Source organism: Lampetra fluviatilis, chromosome 49, assembly GCF_964198595.1.
Source record: "Lampetra fluviatilis chromosome 49, kcLamFluv1.1, whole genome shotgun sequence".
Classification (NCBI taxonomy): domain Eukaryota; kingdom Metazoa; phylum Chordata; class Hyperoartia; order Petromyzontiformes; family Petromyzontidae; genus Lampetra; species Lampetra fluviatilis.
Genome location: NC_136323.1, coordinates 8,345,167 through 8,361,046, shown reverse-complemented (window position 1 = coordinate 8,361,046; position 15,880 = coordinate 8,345,167). Strand labels below are relative to the sequence as shown.

Below are 15,880 nucleotides of genomic sequence, written 5' to 3'. Positions count from 1 at the left end.
ATGGCCGCGCGCGCCTTACCGGCACGCATGGACCCTCGCGGTGAACGGTGACAAGGGAAAGCCAAACGGACTCGGCGGAGTGTAAGGGATCATGCCGGCTGAGGACAGACAGACAGACGCACATGCGTGTGCGTGGAACTGTTTGTCTGGCTTATCGCCTTCACGTCAGACCCCTGTTTCATCAGCGGCGGGCTGCTCGGTGGGCAAGGGGGCTGGCCGTGTTTGCCCATCTGTCGGGACGGTCGCAGTTGAGAAGGGATGGGGGGGTGACACGATGGCGGGTGGTTTAATGCGCAAGTTGTCGAGGCAACGTTGCTTGCTGCGGCATGCCACAATGATTCCAATTTTGCATGAACGGTTCGGCCCCGTGGCGCATGTGCCTAATTCGATTGGGTGCGCTGTCGTGATATTACGTTTTTTTATATATACGAGGCATGAAAAAGACAAAAATGCAAAGTTGTAAAATGCCGCACGCTGCGTTGTTCCCATTCCGTGCGTTCACGAAGCAAATGTGGCTGGGCGTTGCTGCGGTGCAAAAACTATTTTCACTCAAAAATGTGCAGAAGCTCGCGAGTTTACATCCTTGTCGGGGGTCAACTTGGCCCATCTCTCCCCTGTGGGGCCGCTTAAAGAAGTCCAAATTCGTAGGAGGTCAATGGTGAGTTTGTCCTGTGGATGAACTGGCCCGTGCCGAGGCATTGTGGAACTTAAACTAGGGTCTCAGCGACGCTGACGGGATGCGTACCTCCGAGTGCTCGTTTGATTTCGTGGAGACTTTGGGGGAGATTCAAATTTCGATAAAATGACCGGAATATGACGCCCCCGGCATTTTGCCCTGTCCTTGGTATTGGAGACATTTTTACCAAAAAAGTCGCGAAAACTGAACATTTGCCAACAATACATGACGAGAGTCTGTGTATAATTTTGATTTGTGAAACAAGGGGGGAAGCTGCCTTGGTATAGCGGTTATCACACTGGACTTGCAATCCAGAGGTCACCAGTTCAATCTCCGTGCAGAGCAGTTGAAACAATGGGCAAACCTCTTAAATGACCCCACCCATGCCCACTCAGCAGTCTAACCCAGTGGTTCTTCTTCACCTGGTGTGCAGGCATCCACTGGGGGTGCGAGACATGGGCAGACTTTTTTTTAGAAGGTAAATAATCGAAACGCAAACTAAGCACGGGCACGTAAGTAACGACTACTTTGTTTCATCAAACCCTGTGTATTTATTAACATTATACATGTTTTTTTAACGATTAAGAACCAAAGGGGTGCAAGACTGCAGTAAAGTTAAGAACCACTGGTCCACATAATGGGTACCACCACGGTCGGTCGACCTGCAGGTTGCACACGGCAGGGTAAGTAGAGCGTGGCTCTCTTACCTCTTCTAAGACATCAGTGTGGAAGTGTCGGCTAAAGCCCTTCTCTCAGGGCCGCTTAGAGCGCCTTGGAGTGGAGGAGGCCACTGTCCCTAGTGCCTCTCACCTGAGCTATGCACCACGTGGCCTGTAACCCAGCACTGTGCAGGCGAGGGGTGGTGGATGGCACGGATGTTGCGGAAGCTCCCTTCCCGCGTGCGTCGAGGTGCCAGGAGAATGCAGCTCACTTGCAAAGTGTGGACTGATCTCCGTCTGTTCCATCTGTGCGTGGTGGAGTGTTGCCTCTCCACGGTGCGCGTGTTTTTCTCCCGGTGCTCCGCTTTCCTCGCACGCGTATGATGAACACAACTCCGTCGTCATTTGTATTGGCTGAAAAAAAAACATTTTAAATCAAACACCCGATGTTAACAGGAACCTCCTGAAAAATAGTCCTGTGACTCCGCGTGGCTCTCCTGGATAGAAAAGTGTTGGCTTATTTTAATGAAAGACAGCGGGAGTGAGTACTTTGATGTAATTCGCATAGGCCGTACGCAAGTCGTGGTTGTGCCTCCATGGGGGTGGATGGATGATGATAGAGTTTAAGATGATGATGATGCCAGTTTTTTTAAAATAAAAAATTTCTCCCGTCATGAATTTTTCCCCCGATTGTACTCTCGCCACCACGCTCTTGGCACTGCGTAACGCGTCACACGTCCAGTCTCCAGGATCTTTTAAAAAATTAAAGTCTCGGGGGGGGGGGGGGGGGCAGGGGGCCGAGACTTAATTTTTTTTCACAATGTTCAGTGTCTCATGGATATTTGTTTCTAGTTTGCCTGTGGTAAATGATTGCTCTCGGCCCTAATTATTGCAGTGCAGCTGCCCACCGATGGTTCGGGTCTTATGGAAGGGTCGGCTCCAAACGTGTTGTCTTTACTCTTTGCCTTTCTGTGACAGACAAGTAGGGAAGTAATCACGGTTATCCAAAGATGTTGTTCCTGTTATACAATTTACTATTGGGGGAGGGTGGTGTTCACTGAGTGGTGGACATTAGCTTATTGCTGCTATGCAAACTCATTTATGATAACAAAGCAAGTATGAACGTCACCTCCTTGGAATGAATTGTCCCTCTGAATGGGCGACTGGCGTTGAGAGCATGATTTTTGTGAGGAACAGAAAATTAAACATTGCAAGTATGGCAGTGGTCTTCAAGGCTCTATTTTAAAGGCAGACGGAGACACACACTCCCTCTATACCAATATGTTGTTCTTTATTAGCATCTCTCTGCAGGGACACGTTAAAATACTGATGACACCGAACTGCATTTACTCCACATGGTCACTTAAATTCGCCAATTGGAAATTGCTCGCGTTAAATATTATTTTTAGTGTAATGCATTGTGTGTGAGGAATGGTGACGCAGTGGTTAGCACACTGCTTTAGGAACCCGGTGGGCCCCCGAATCAATTCCCAGCCACGGCCAACATCAGTAGCGAGTGATATCTGAACCGATCCTGGGCCTCTCCTAGGTCACCTGGGCCGTAAATGAGTGCTTGGTTTAATGTTTGCCACACCATTCACCTCCACCCCACCAATGGGATGGTCTTGATATCAGCACTTGCCCCAACAGTCTGTGAGGCTAAAGGGGGAATATTTGTCTCGGTTATTCTTTGTCTTTATTTACCTTTGTTCATGTGCCAGAGCGGTCTGCATTGCCTCGGCTTTCCATAAACATTGTTCCCGCCTCTGCTGGCTTGAGAAATGTTCAAAGCCAAGGCATTCTTTTGTTAAACCTCGCGGACTGTAAAGGAATTCCTACCATTTGGGAGCTGCTGCTTCGAATGAGATTGAATTATTTGGCGTGGGTGTTGGTGAGTGGAGGCGTATACAATGTGTGTTTATCTGTGTGTCAGAGCTGAGAGAGGTAGCGTAGCGGTTAGCGCGCTGCACTACGAACTCGGCCACCCGAGTTCGATTCGCACTCACGACCAATGACGGTGGCGAAATATTTGAACCGATCCTGGGCTTCTCCTACGTAGACTCAGCCTCAAATGGGTTCCTGGTGCGATGTGTAAACTTCGCCACGAGGGAGATAAAGGCAAGCCGAGCGTGCTGCTGGCCACCCACTCACTCGTTCGCCTTTCCGGCCTTCATAGGTACTCGCTAACGGCACTTGCCCCAACAGTCCGTTAAGGCTATTAGGGGGATCTTTATCTTTTCAGAGTGAAGAGTGACTTGTGCGTTGATCTCACTTACTTAGGTTCACGCGAAACTCGTTGAGATTCAACAGGAATATGCTAATTATGTTGGGTTACCAGATGTTATAGGTGACAGCTGCCCATCAACATGATAGGGCCCACCATGTGGTGCAATATCAACTAAAATATATCGAACTATCCTCGTGTAAATTTACTAGAAAACGGTATTTGCCATCCAGAGGTCACCGGTTCGATCTTCCAGCAGAGCAGTTGAAACAATGGTGCAGGTCCCTTAAATCTCGCCCACCTCTGTCCACCCAGCAGTATAAATGGGTACAGCAGAGTTCATCAGCAGGTCGTTAGTGGTGGGGTGAAGTGTGAGTAACTCCTCCGAGATGGCTGGCCAGCGTGGCAGAATAATTCCAAAATACCCTCCAGAGGGACTCTCTCTCTCTCAAGCTCCCCCGAGTGGGAGGATCTTGCACCAGCAGGGCTGCACCTTTGCCCTTCACGACAGGCGCGTAGCCCGGGACGTTTCCCTTCGTAGCGTCCGCGGAGCGTGGCACGCGCTTGAACGTGCACAGTGTGCACCTTGCGGATGGCACGGGCGTGCATCTGCAAGTTGTACATTCTGCCAAAATGTGGCAGTGCGAATGAGATTCCGTTGCACGAGTCATACGCAGGGCTAGGGCTCGCTTTACGGGGCGAGTGATTGTAAGTTATACAGCGGATAATCAGCACCCGGGACCAATAAGCATAATTAGCCAAATTATTCGGTTGTAGGTCAATTAAAAAATCATATATTTGATTTAATGTGCATAAACTACATATCATAAGCCTTCATATGACACCTCCATTTAAACTGGTGTAGTGGGCGAGGAGGTACTGTCCAGACAGCCATACAACACGCACACATACCAACATACAGATTAGCCGCTCATTATGGATCTCGTCATTATCATCAATCTGCGGGACGTCGTTGAATATGAATGTCTTCATGGCGACGCCTTCATGTAACGGCTTACGCGCGCCGCCCGATTTCACCGCCGCTTCCTCCGGCAGCAGCTGAGCGACCTCGTGGTCGGCACGCAAAGCGTCCCACTCCCAACTTCGTTTAGACCCGGTCCGAGTTTCACTTCCTTCCGATGCCCACAAACTCCCGCGGGGATCGCAACACGCGGCTCTCGTTGCCTTGCGTGACGAGGGCGTTAATGAGGCCGTATGCCCGTGCCGCGGTGGCGAGATGTTAACTCCCTCGCCTGGTATGCAATGAGGTCTGGGGGTTCCATCCCGACCCTGACGCCTGCTGTATATTTGGAGTTTGCGTGTTCTCCCCGTGAGCGCGTGGATTTTTCTCCGGTTCCTCCGGTTTTTCTCTCTCTCCGCCTTTCAAATCAACATCACGCGTTTAGGAGTATTTGGCTGCTGTAAATTTTCCCTTTTGTGAACGTGTCGTTTTTTTTCTTGCATTGAGCGAAGGCGTCACCAACAGGCCGATCCGAGTTCACGTGCGTTCCCCACCAAATAAAGCCGCGGAAAGAACAATAGAAATTACGAACTTGCTGCCACGTGCATCTCGCAGTGGGGACAGACAATGGAGTGAGCGAGTGTCAGATTTCAAGGGGCTGGGTTTCAAATATAGAAATCAAATCAGAGCACAACTCGGTATGAGATATTGCATCAGGAGGCGGCGGTCTTTCCCCTTGAGTGATGTGCCCAACCTGCTGTTGGAAGAAGGATGCATCCAGTGCCTGTGAAATAACCTTGAATCCAATGTCCCCTGAAACTGTTCATGAATTGAACAAGTTGGTATTTTCACCAAGGTAACGTAATTTTTTTTCTTCCAATTTTAATCGACGCTGTTGCGGAGCTGCGGATCGTCGTAGTCGATGTATGCAACCGCGTAGATGTTAGCGGCCGTGCTGCTGTATCGCCCTGCAATGTCTACCGTGGTGCAATGCGCTAACCGTTGTGCCACCGCTCCATCCCTCTAAAACGCTCGGTATCACCCATTAAAGACCTCAATTTGGGCTTGCACACAGCAGCTAGCATCACGCCTGTACTGGCAGGCTAATGCCTGTTTGCAGGCCAAGTTCTGAGCCACATTGTGCCACACAGGGACAGCTGCCACTGGGGTTACCCCTTTCAAAGGTGATGAAATACAAAAAAAAATACAATTGTCATTATTATCATTAACTCGTATTGCTTTAATGCATACAACAATCGGCGGGCGCGCGGTTTATCTGGAGCCCCGCGACGGCGAGAAGGACTCCCTTTCTGTTCATTTGCCTGTTCTGGCGTTGCCTGAACCCACGGGGGTGGTGTGGGGGGTTTGGGGGAAACTGAGGTGCGGTACATTTGAATAATGGCACGCTCGCGCGTGCCGGAGAAGCCTCGGAAAGGAAACACGCCGAGGCAGCAGCTGTAGCCCCGGCGAAGGCGTCTGGCTCACGGGTTCGCCGACCGCTGACACCTGTGACTCGCACCTGTTGGGATCTGTCGAGGGCGGCCCATCTGCCGTCTGGCACCACAAAGCGCTGTGCTGCACGTAGATGTCGGCACGCCCCCGACACACGCGCGTGTACGGTTACTAGCAAACTCTTTCTGGCTATATGTGTACGTGTGTTGACAGCGCCGGATGAAGCTAGTGCGGGGCCTGTAGCATATGTTGTAAAGGGGCCCTAAATAAAAAACGCGTAAATATTCAAACACAACTTTTTTTACTTGCATAGTAAAGTAATTGTATTTTTTTATTTGCTATACAGCCAGATAATACGACAAATCGCTAACCTTAAACACCCATTCGTGCATAAAAGTTGAAGGCGGTATAGTATTATAGTAATAGAGCAAGTGCAGAATCACTGAACCGGAATTGATAGCTTGAAAGCATTTAGCGCGGGGCCCTTCAAAGTGCGGGGCCCGTAGCTACATATGTATTTACTTTTGCTGCTAGGATAATTTGGCACTGTGTGTTGAACTTCTTTTGCACCGTACGTAGCCGACCGCGTTCATTCCGAGGTGCGGCGGCGGGGAGAAGGACAACGAACTGAACGCAAAAAAAAAACTGAACACGGAAGATGACGGTCGTGATCCGGCATCGCCAACGTGGCGCGCCAAAATTGCGGTCAAACATTGAACGCCGCTTTCGTCGTCAGCCGCTCCTCCTGACGCGCCCAGGGGGCCCGTCGACCGCTCGGTGCCCACGAGGCCCCAGAGTGCGTCGGCAGGCAAAACCAGATCGTTTCAACTAACACGTCGTCGGAGTAATGGTTGGGCTTCTCCACAATAGACGTTTTTTTTTGGGTTGGGTTAGATCGCGTAAAATGTAAATGCCGTCGCTAGACGCCGCCGCCACCCGACGCGGCCAATGGGTAAGGGGTTGTCACGCGAAACACTAATTTGCAATGTTTCATTTACGTGACAAACCTTGCTACTTGGCTGTGTCGGGTGGTGGCGGGTTTAACGGCACGTTTATACTGGTAGGAACCTCCTGGTTACACCAGCCCACAGGGGATTATTGTGTCCGTCGTGCAGGGAGGGGCTGGGTGGGGAGGGTGGGGCTGGGAGGGGCGGGGCTGGGTGGGGAGGGGCTGGTCACCCCGTGGTGGCCTTATAAACTCAACGTTTAACCTACTCACGCCGGCTTGTGCCCGCCCTCAGTCGGGCATATTTGCGGAATACACCACGCCGCCGTTGACCCTGGCCATTGACCGAGCAACCCAACGTTCCTACCAGCTCCCTCCGCAGGAATGTGTTATAATCACGCGATCTAACCCCCCCCCCCTAAAGAAAAACAACCTCTCATGAAACCGATGACTCTTAGAAGCAATAGACCCCCCCCCGCCCGCTTGATTCCACTTCGGTACGCAGTAAACACGATTCATAGCCTAATCTGCATGTGTTTGGCATGATCCGTGTTTTTGTTTTATCCGAGCCACCGCTCCTCTGCAATTACCCCAGATAATTGAGGTGTTGATTGTACCGCACGTGTGCAGTAAAGCAAACGGGAGTTGATGTGTAATGTATTAGGAGCTCCGTGCAGCTGTGATTGGGTTACGCAAATCCATATGATTACTCGGTTTCGGCGTGTAATCATATTACCTCGACTTACATGTAGCAGCTGATTACTCTTTATGATGGGTTTTAGATGTAAAAATGAAAAAAAATCTAATTTAACGTGTTTTCATCATCAGTTTAAAGTGGAAATTATTAATGGTGGAAGGAGAATGCATTGATTCGTCAGGTAATATTGATTTTAGTTTTATTTCACGATACGTGCACTGCGTTGTGCACTTAAGAAATTACGTAATTTTAAATCTGCGTTTGTTGTCCCGTATGTCACGAGTTCATGCCACTGCCGCAACTGCTGGAGGCACGACTAATCAGCGCAGAGTTCAAGAGTAAAGACAGTATTTGCTGATGCTGCTGATGCTGCTGCTGCCTTGGCAGCGGTGCACATGCACAGTTAACAACGACGGCCCAACGCATTGTGTTCAATAACACCGTGGCCCTAAAGGGAAACGTATGTGTAATAGGTGACGTGTTTGGCAAAATAGCCCTTCTTCATAGCTCATGAATGGAAATCTTTAGAGCACCATCTATGTGCTATGAAGAAGGGAGGGGCATTGCCTGAAACGTCACCTATTCTATATTTGTATCCTGTTAAGGCCGCTCACGGTGTTAGTGATGAACGGGTCAAGTTTTGTTGTTGTAATAAACAAGGAATCGTTTCTTATACGAGACAATGCATTGAATCTCTACAGGGGTGAATATCAATCCCTGGAGCAGTGGTTCTTCTTCTCCAGGGGTGCACGCACCCACTGGGGGTTGCAGACATGGCCAGGTTTTTTGAGAAAGTAAATCAACAAAAGACAAATTAAGCACGGGCACGTAAGTAACAACTTGGTTTCATGAAACCCTACGTGTTTATTAACGTTATACTTTATTTTTACGATTGAGAACCAAAGGGGTGCAAAGCTGCAGTCAACGTTAAGAAGGAGTGAACTGGAGGAAGGATGGGGCCAGCAGCTTGAGGTTAATGAGAAGACAGTTGCGGCCAATGTATCTCTTTCAATGTATTTCTATCACTCGCAAACCCATAATAGAGGTTTTCTTTTGGCTTAGATCACGTCAATATAAATGTGTCGTTAACACCCCGCCACCACCCGACACAGCCAAGTAGTAAGGTTTGTCACGTAAACAGAACGTGGCCAATTCGTTGCTAGTTCAGCACACCGCTGTGTTGAAAAGTAAACCCACAACATTGACAATTCCAGTACGACGTTATGGATAATATTGGTCGCGAAAGCCTACGTGATCAAATGTTTAACTACATACATTTTTAAGCTAAAAAGATGACACAATTTTTGAAAACACCAAATATGGGATTACATTACAATACTCCTGAAACACTGGGTCGGTTTTCAATCATTAGCGCGTGCACAGAGACTGTGATCCACAATATAACCTACACTGCACATGCTGTTGGGGCAGGGCTGCTCGCAGGCATTCAGCGAATATAAATTGTGGGGGAGTGGAGGCAGAATGGTTAGCACCCAACACACGGGGCTAGAGCGTCAGTGCAAGCGAGCAACCTACAAAGGCCGGCAAGGCACTCAAACGGCCGCTGTGGTCAGAACCACACTCGGTCGCCTCTGTCTTCCCAGCGTCGGTATTTTCATATCGCAGCAGGTTCTCATCTAAGACTGAGCAATCCTAGGGGAGGTGCAGTACTGCTTCCGATAAAATTTTCGGCTGAGTCGACCTCGGGGAGAGGTGCAGGAACGATTCAGGTAATTGCCGCCGATGTTAGCCGTGGCGAGGAATCGAACTCGGGTCGCCGGGTTCGTAGCCCAGCGCCCTGTAACTACCGCTCCCCACCGCACGCACACAACCCGACATTTAAAATTGCGCACGCGTGCACCATGGCACGGCTGGCACGAGCAGCGGGTGGGGACAGTTAGGGGGGGGGCCGGGGGGGGGGAGCGGAATTTTTCACTCCCCCCACCTCTTAACTTGACTGCATTCGGGCATCCGTGCCCTGCCTCCTGAGCTCGGCATTTCCCGTGATTTAATATTTCTTGTGCAGCACCTCAAGCACCTCCCACGGGTGGCTTGCCTCCGAATCATTGGGCACTTTGGGGGAGGGAATACGGAGAGGCCAGGAGGTGGGTGAGCCACTTGGCGTGCTGGGTCATGAAACGTTTCCAATTTTGCCGAGTAGCTCCCCCGTCTGCAATGGCTCGCAGAGGAATATGAATGTAGATTGTCACTTCCACGACCGCTATTTATTTATGACTCTCGGTTAGGTTTACGTAACGAATTTCACGAGCAGTGGGCCCCTTCATTATTTATTGTTTTATCTCTGTGTATATTTTTTTAATCTTTTAATTATTCCAGTTATATTCCACTCCTTGTTTTGGGTTTGTCAACGCGGTCCCGTATTTTATACAGAGTGTGCTTGCCCGATATCGACCGGTGCCACAGCAGCATTTTGTTTAACAAGCCTGCCTCTGCTGATGAGAAACAGAAGGTCGATACTGGCCCTGTTAGTGCGCTTATACATTTGCTGCTTGATAATATTTGATGAATGGGACACACACACAAAAAATAGGCTGCTGGCTTAAACACGTATTTGTTTGGGAGAACATTATGTTGTTTTAAAACTATGTATTTATTTATATTAGGGGAGACTGATATAGACCTCTGCTTATATTTGCTTCTGCTGCTTATGCGGTGTTTAACAATTTATCTGTTCAGGAAACGTTACGTTTTCAACAAAGGGCGTTTTAATGCAAACAATGGCATAAATGCAGCGATATGTTTTGATGGACATCTGTAAGTGTAAAAAAAAATGTAATGAACAAAAATAATAATAAACCTTTCAGATTTTTAGTTTTTGCTGAAGCAGACCAAAATGGCTGTGTTGGGCAGTCACGCACGCAGTGGCATCAGCACTGCTCTCGGGCGCAGCGGTGGCTAGGAGATGTTAACTACCTCGCCTGGTGTACAAGGGTCGTGGGTTCGATCCCGACCCTGACGCCTGCTGCTGTATATTTACAGTTTGGATATCTCTCTCCCCGTGGTCGCGTGGATTTTTCTCCGGGTCCTCCGGTTTTTCCCTCCGCATTTCGAAACAACGTGCGTCGATATTATTTGGCTGCTTTAAATCTGCACGCGATAAGCCACTTCGTTGGGCTATCATTACGTGGCCAGGTCCGCTTCTGAAAAAGAGCCGATCTCTAGAAAATTGTTCGTAGTCGTTGTACACGCAATGCACTTCCGATAGCAGTGCTGATGCAGCGAAGGCCACAACGCCGGATGCTGTTGAGCACCGTCTTGCGGGATTGCCCTCGTCCGGGAGCCTCTGCTGGTTCACACGCAAACAGTGAGCCTAACCCCCCCCCACGGCGCATTGCAATCTGCCACTAACGTGGGGCGGCAATTACCACAGATTAGACCGAGATAAAATACAAGGTAACAGCCGGCTGTTGGCGTGGAAACAGAACGAGTTGCCCGCATCTTCAGTGTGATGAATGTTTTTATTTGTGTTTGTTATGTGCTCATTATACTTGACACCATAATCATCGTCAGCCATGGTCCGTTCACCGCTGAATGGATGTCTCCCTCAATCAATCCACTGTTGTCTTTCATGACGCTTCCGATGTTGTAATGCACAGACCACCTGCTGGATTATTTTTTATTCCTCAATCTCCTCCGTGGACGTTTCCCACAGACATGTTTCATTTTATTAGCTGCCACTGCCACTGCAACTATTTTTTGACCATCGGCCGTCATCCCTGCCCATGTGCACTCGCTTCTCTTCACGGTTTGATGGCGCCGTTGATCCGCGTACGCGCGTTCTCTCGTCCGCGAGTTCCCCTTTTTTGTTTCACTGCATGCTACCTGTGATGGCATGTGGTTCATAAACACGGTAAAACCAACAAGGAAAACAACAGAAGTAATCGTTAACTTTTAGGGGCCAAAACAGGAATAATAGGAAGAATTTAGCACCACCTCCAGGTGAACTCCTATTTACCTGCAAATAAATCACAGATAAAGGGGAATATTTTACCTGCCGTTAAATAGTTTCCATGTTTCGACTTGATGGCGTAGATAACAGGTATCGTGGTGCCGGTGGCTCGGGTAAGGGGCACTGCTGGGCGCCAGTGACAATGCTCGCCTGTAATCCAGTGCGGTGGAGGCAAGGGTTGGTGGATCGCACAAATGTTGTGAAACTGCTTCCGATGCGCATCATGGTGCCATGCCCGGGCTTTCCCGGAGAAGGTGGGACAGCCAAATGTCGACTTCACCTGTTCCGTCTATGGGTTAGTGTTGCCCCCTTGCACCTGTGGGGTTTCTCCGGGTGCTCCGCTATGTAAGCGTTCATTAATTGGTTGAAAACATCTTAATATATAGAGTGCGGAGCTCTGGCAATTGTTGGCACTGGATCACTGCGTGGCTGGCTGCTTTCCCGCTTCTCTCTGGGTCCTCATGCCTCCAAGTCTCTCTCTCTTCAAGAGTGAGCAATGTACGGCATGTTACAAGTTGGCATCGTGATATGAATTCACTGTCCAGTAGTTTTAACTGTGACGATGACGGTGGTGGTGGTGGTGGACAACTGTGAAAAAGAGCTTGACAGCTCATCGGATTTTTCCAGTAAAAATACAAATTCTGATTCTGTACCAATGTTGAATGCTATAGTGTGCGTTGCTGCGAGCAGTGGTAAGTGATTGCGTTAAACCTGTCCCCCCCCCTACCCCTCTTTGCCTGTGTTGCAGGTCATCAGTGCGCTATCCAGGCTGTCCCAACATCCCACCTGCCAGAGCAAGAACATTCGGTGAGATCCCCACTTGCACTGACACACAAGGGCCTGCTCCTCTGGCAATCAGTCCGTGAACTGCCAATTTGTGTTAGGAAAAAGCTTCAGATTTTTTGAGACGTTCACACGCCTTAAGAACACACACGAGGTGTTGCGGTGCACGTGGGCAGCCCAGGTGGAGCAGTGGTGATGCTCGTGCCTTATGGCAAGAACTGCCCGAGTTCGATTCCCAACTCGGGTGCCTTTCTCTGTGGAGTTTGTGTTATCTGCATGGGTTTCTTCCAGGTTCTTTGGTTTCCTCCTATCGCTAAAAAACACACACACACACACTCATTGTAACTGCTCATAAATTGTCTGAACATTACTCAATTGGGATTACACACGGCAACATTGCCCCATAGTGCTCAGAAACTTGGTTGAGCCCTCCTGAAAAGGCGATTCTGAATCGGTGAGGCTTTCCTGGGTAAACAAGCTTAACAATAATCAAATTGATAATTGGTCTTTTACCCTTTTATCTGGCAACAAAACTGACACTTTTTTACAAGGAGTCATGTTTGCATAGACCACAATACCTGCAGTCGTAATGCAAAAAATATATAACTCTGATAATGTATGCACTGTCCTTGAATTTGATTGGTCCACACCCGAGACAGCTTTCCTTAGAGCCTAGTCTCACATGGTGTGAGACTAGGCTAGTGTGGACCAATCAACTTCAAGGACAGTGGATACATTATCAGAGTTATGTTTTTTGTTTGCATTACGACTGCAGGTATTGTGGTCTATGCAAACACGACTCCTTGTAAAAAGGTGTCAGTTTTGTTGCCAGATAGAAGGGTAAAAAAACAATTATCATATTTTTCTACTGGCAAATGGGGTTCCAATGGAATAATCAAATTTTGACTTACAGCTTTCGTGACTGCAGGAATTCATATTCTTTGGGTCTTTCGGTAAAGTTCTTTGAACCTATTTACGTGACTTTACTGAAAGACCCAAAGAATATAAACAATACTCATACTGTAAATTTGAAAACTAGAGGACAGTCTATCGGGATGATGGACAGGGTGATGTAATACTGACAGAACGCTCACCTCACCCACATCAGACATTTGCAACTCACGTGACCACCCTCACCACCAAACCAGTTACAGTGGGAGGCCTGTTGAGATGCAGTGTCCCTACACTGATTATTTTGCCGCTAAAAATCTCCACGCGATAAGCCACTTCGTTGAGCTATGATTTGTGGCCAGGTCGCTTCTGATAAAGAACTTCATAGCTCGGTGGGATTTACCTGATAAGATATTTGTATATATTTTTTTTATTTAATTTCTACATTTCCTATACTTTGCACTCCTATTGTGTTTTTGTATTGTTTGTTGTTTTATCGTTCTGACCTGCGTCTACTGGACATCTGTGAAAAAGGGGTTTACAGTTAATCGGATTTCTCCAGTATAAATAGATATTTTTTTACTCTGATGGTGCAAATGTATCTGTGTCATATGCTGGGCTATTGGAAATGGTAGAGCTACGAAGCAATGCCGGGGCTGATAAGCCAAATTATGGGTTCAAGGGTCAACATGTATATAATTTTGAGCTCGTTAACATGACGTACATGTGTATCATAGGCTTTAAGTGACAATTGTGAAGCGGTCTAGGGTAAGTTCTCCAGAGAAAGATACATAGATAGAAATAAACATACATACGTATAGATTAGCAGCTTGTCATATCAGCAATTGTAGATGACCATCACCGAGAGTTCCACAAAACAATAACATTAAATTGGCTTTGCGCATAATTTGGCTGAATTGCTGCTCTGATAATTAAAATATCAGTTTTGGTGCCATGCGATGAACATTTCTCTTGGTGGCAGAGCAGCCGGGATAATCCTGCCTCCTGCTGTGTGGAACAGTCGTTGCTTTAATGGATCTCGAAGGTAGGCCTGCGATGTCCGCTTCCGTGGGCCATTCAGTAACATTGCTCTGCGAGTGACCCGGATGGATACTGGGACTCATGGACACCGATGGCACAATCAGGATAGCAATGGGGGGGAAAAGCAAAAAGAAAACGCTAAATGAAGCACAGGACTGCAGACCTGTGCTGTCACATCCATTTACCACTTGTGGTCATTTCTTCACGGTTCTTTGGAACTATGAAATGTGGTCCTTGAACTTTTTTTACTTGACTGGTTTTGTCTGACTGGTTTTGTTTTTTGTTTAAACTCGGCCACCTTCGCCGACGGTGAAGAGACAAACTTTACTGGTTTAACACGTAGGCTTTCGCGACCAATATTATTCATAATCAACGTCCAGTGAGCGAGTCGCTTAAATTACTTGATACACTGGTAAAGAATACAGGTTTACCAAAAGATATTCCGAAACTCGCAGACCATTGTTTAAATAACACTTACTTCTTATGGAGAGGCGAATTCTTTAAACAAAGGGAGGGAGCAGCAATGGGCTCTCCTTTATCTCCTGCTATAGCAAATTTGTACATGGAAAACTTTGAAACCAGAGCACTTGCCTCGAGCACATTAAAACCATCCTTTTGGTTTAGATATGTGGATGACACTTTGGTTGTCTGGCCACATGGTAAAGATACACTTAACGATTTTCTAAATCATCTCAATGCACAAAACCCGGCCATTCAGTTCACCATGGAAATGGAGGTGAATAACACACTCCCGTTCCTGGATATTTTACTTGGGCATGGCCTAAATGGTAACCTAACACACAGCGTTTACAGAAAGCAAACGCACACTGATGCCTATCTGAATGCAGATTCGCATCATCACCCAGCTCAGAAATCCTCTCTTATCAAGACGCTCATACATCGGGCTAAAACAGTGTCAGATGGTGAAAGTCTAGTGAGAGAGATTAAACATGTTAAAGAAGCACTAAGACAGAATGGCTACAATAATGCTCAAATTAACAGAGCACTAAATGCCAAATCACGATCGCAAAGCAACACTGCTGAAAGCGATCAGATTATTAAAACAATAAAAATACCATTTATCTCAGGAGTAACTGACAAATTAGCCCGTGTTTTGCAAAAGCAAAACATTACAGTAAGATTTGGTACAGTACACAAAATTCAACAACTAGTAACGTGCACTAAAGACGAATTACCTAAATTATCAACAGAGGGTGTATATCGGATTAATTGTGTATGTGGCAGATGCTATATTGGACAGACAGGGCGTAACGTTAGTGTAAGACTAAAAGAACACCAGAGAAATATTAAATTATCACAAACACAACTGTCGGCAGTGGCAGAACATGCATGCCAACAGGGACACTCAATTGATTTTGACAACGTTGAAGTGTTGTGTAAAACTAGTTACTACTGGCAAAGACTAATTAGAGAATCGATTGAAATTGAGAGAAACAGAAATAACTTTAATCGCTCAGACATCTACAGGCTTAGTGCGGCCTGGAAGCGTATTATTAAATAAGATGCATTACAATTCTTTATAAGGGAAACAAACACTAACTGATTACTAATGTAGCATA

At 47.5% G+C, this 15,880-nt stretch overlaps 1 protein-coding gene across 7 annotated transcripts in view; it reads left to right on the top strand.

The window, feature by feature from the left end:
• Nucleotides 1-15,880, top strand: part of VAV2 (vav guanine nucleotide exchange factor 2) — a 221,975-nt gene that overhangs the window by 92,740 nt on the left and 113,355 nt on the right. For all 7 annotated transcript variants that reach the window (XM_078878060.1, XM_078878059.1, XM_078878063.1 and 4 more), the window contains one exon: nucleotides 12,334-12,392. In XM_078878060.1, coding sequence (XP_078734186.1) covers nucleotides 12,334-12,392 — 59 coding nt within the window. The remainder of the gene's footprint in view (nucleotides 1-12,333; nucleotides 12,393-15,880) is intronic.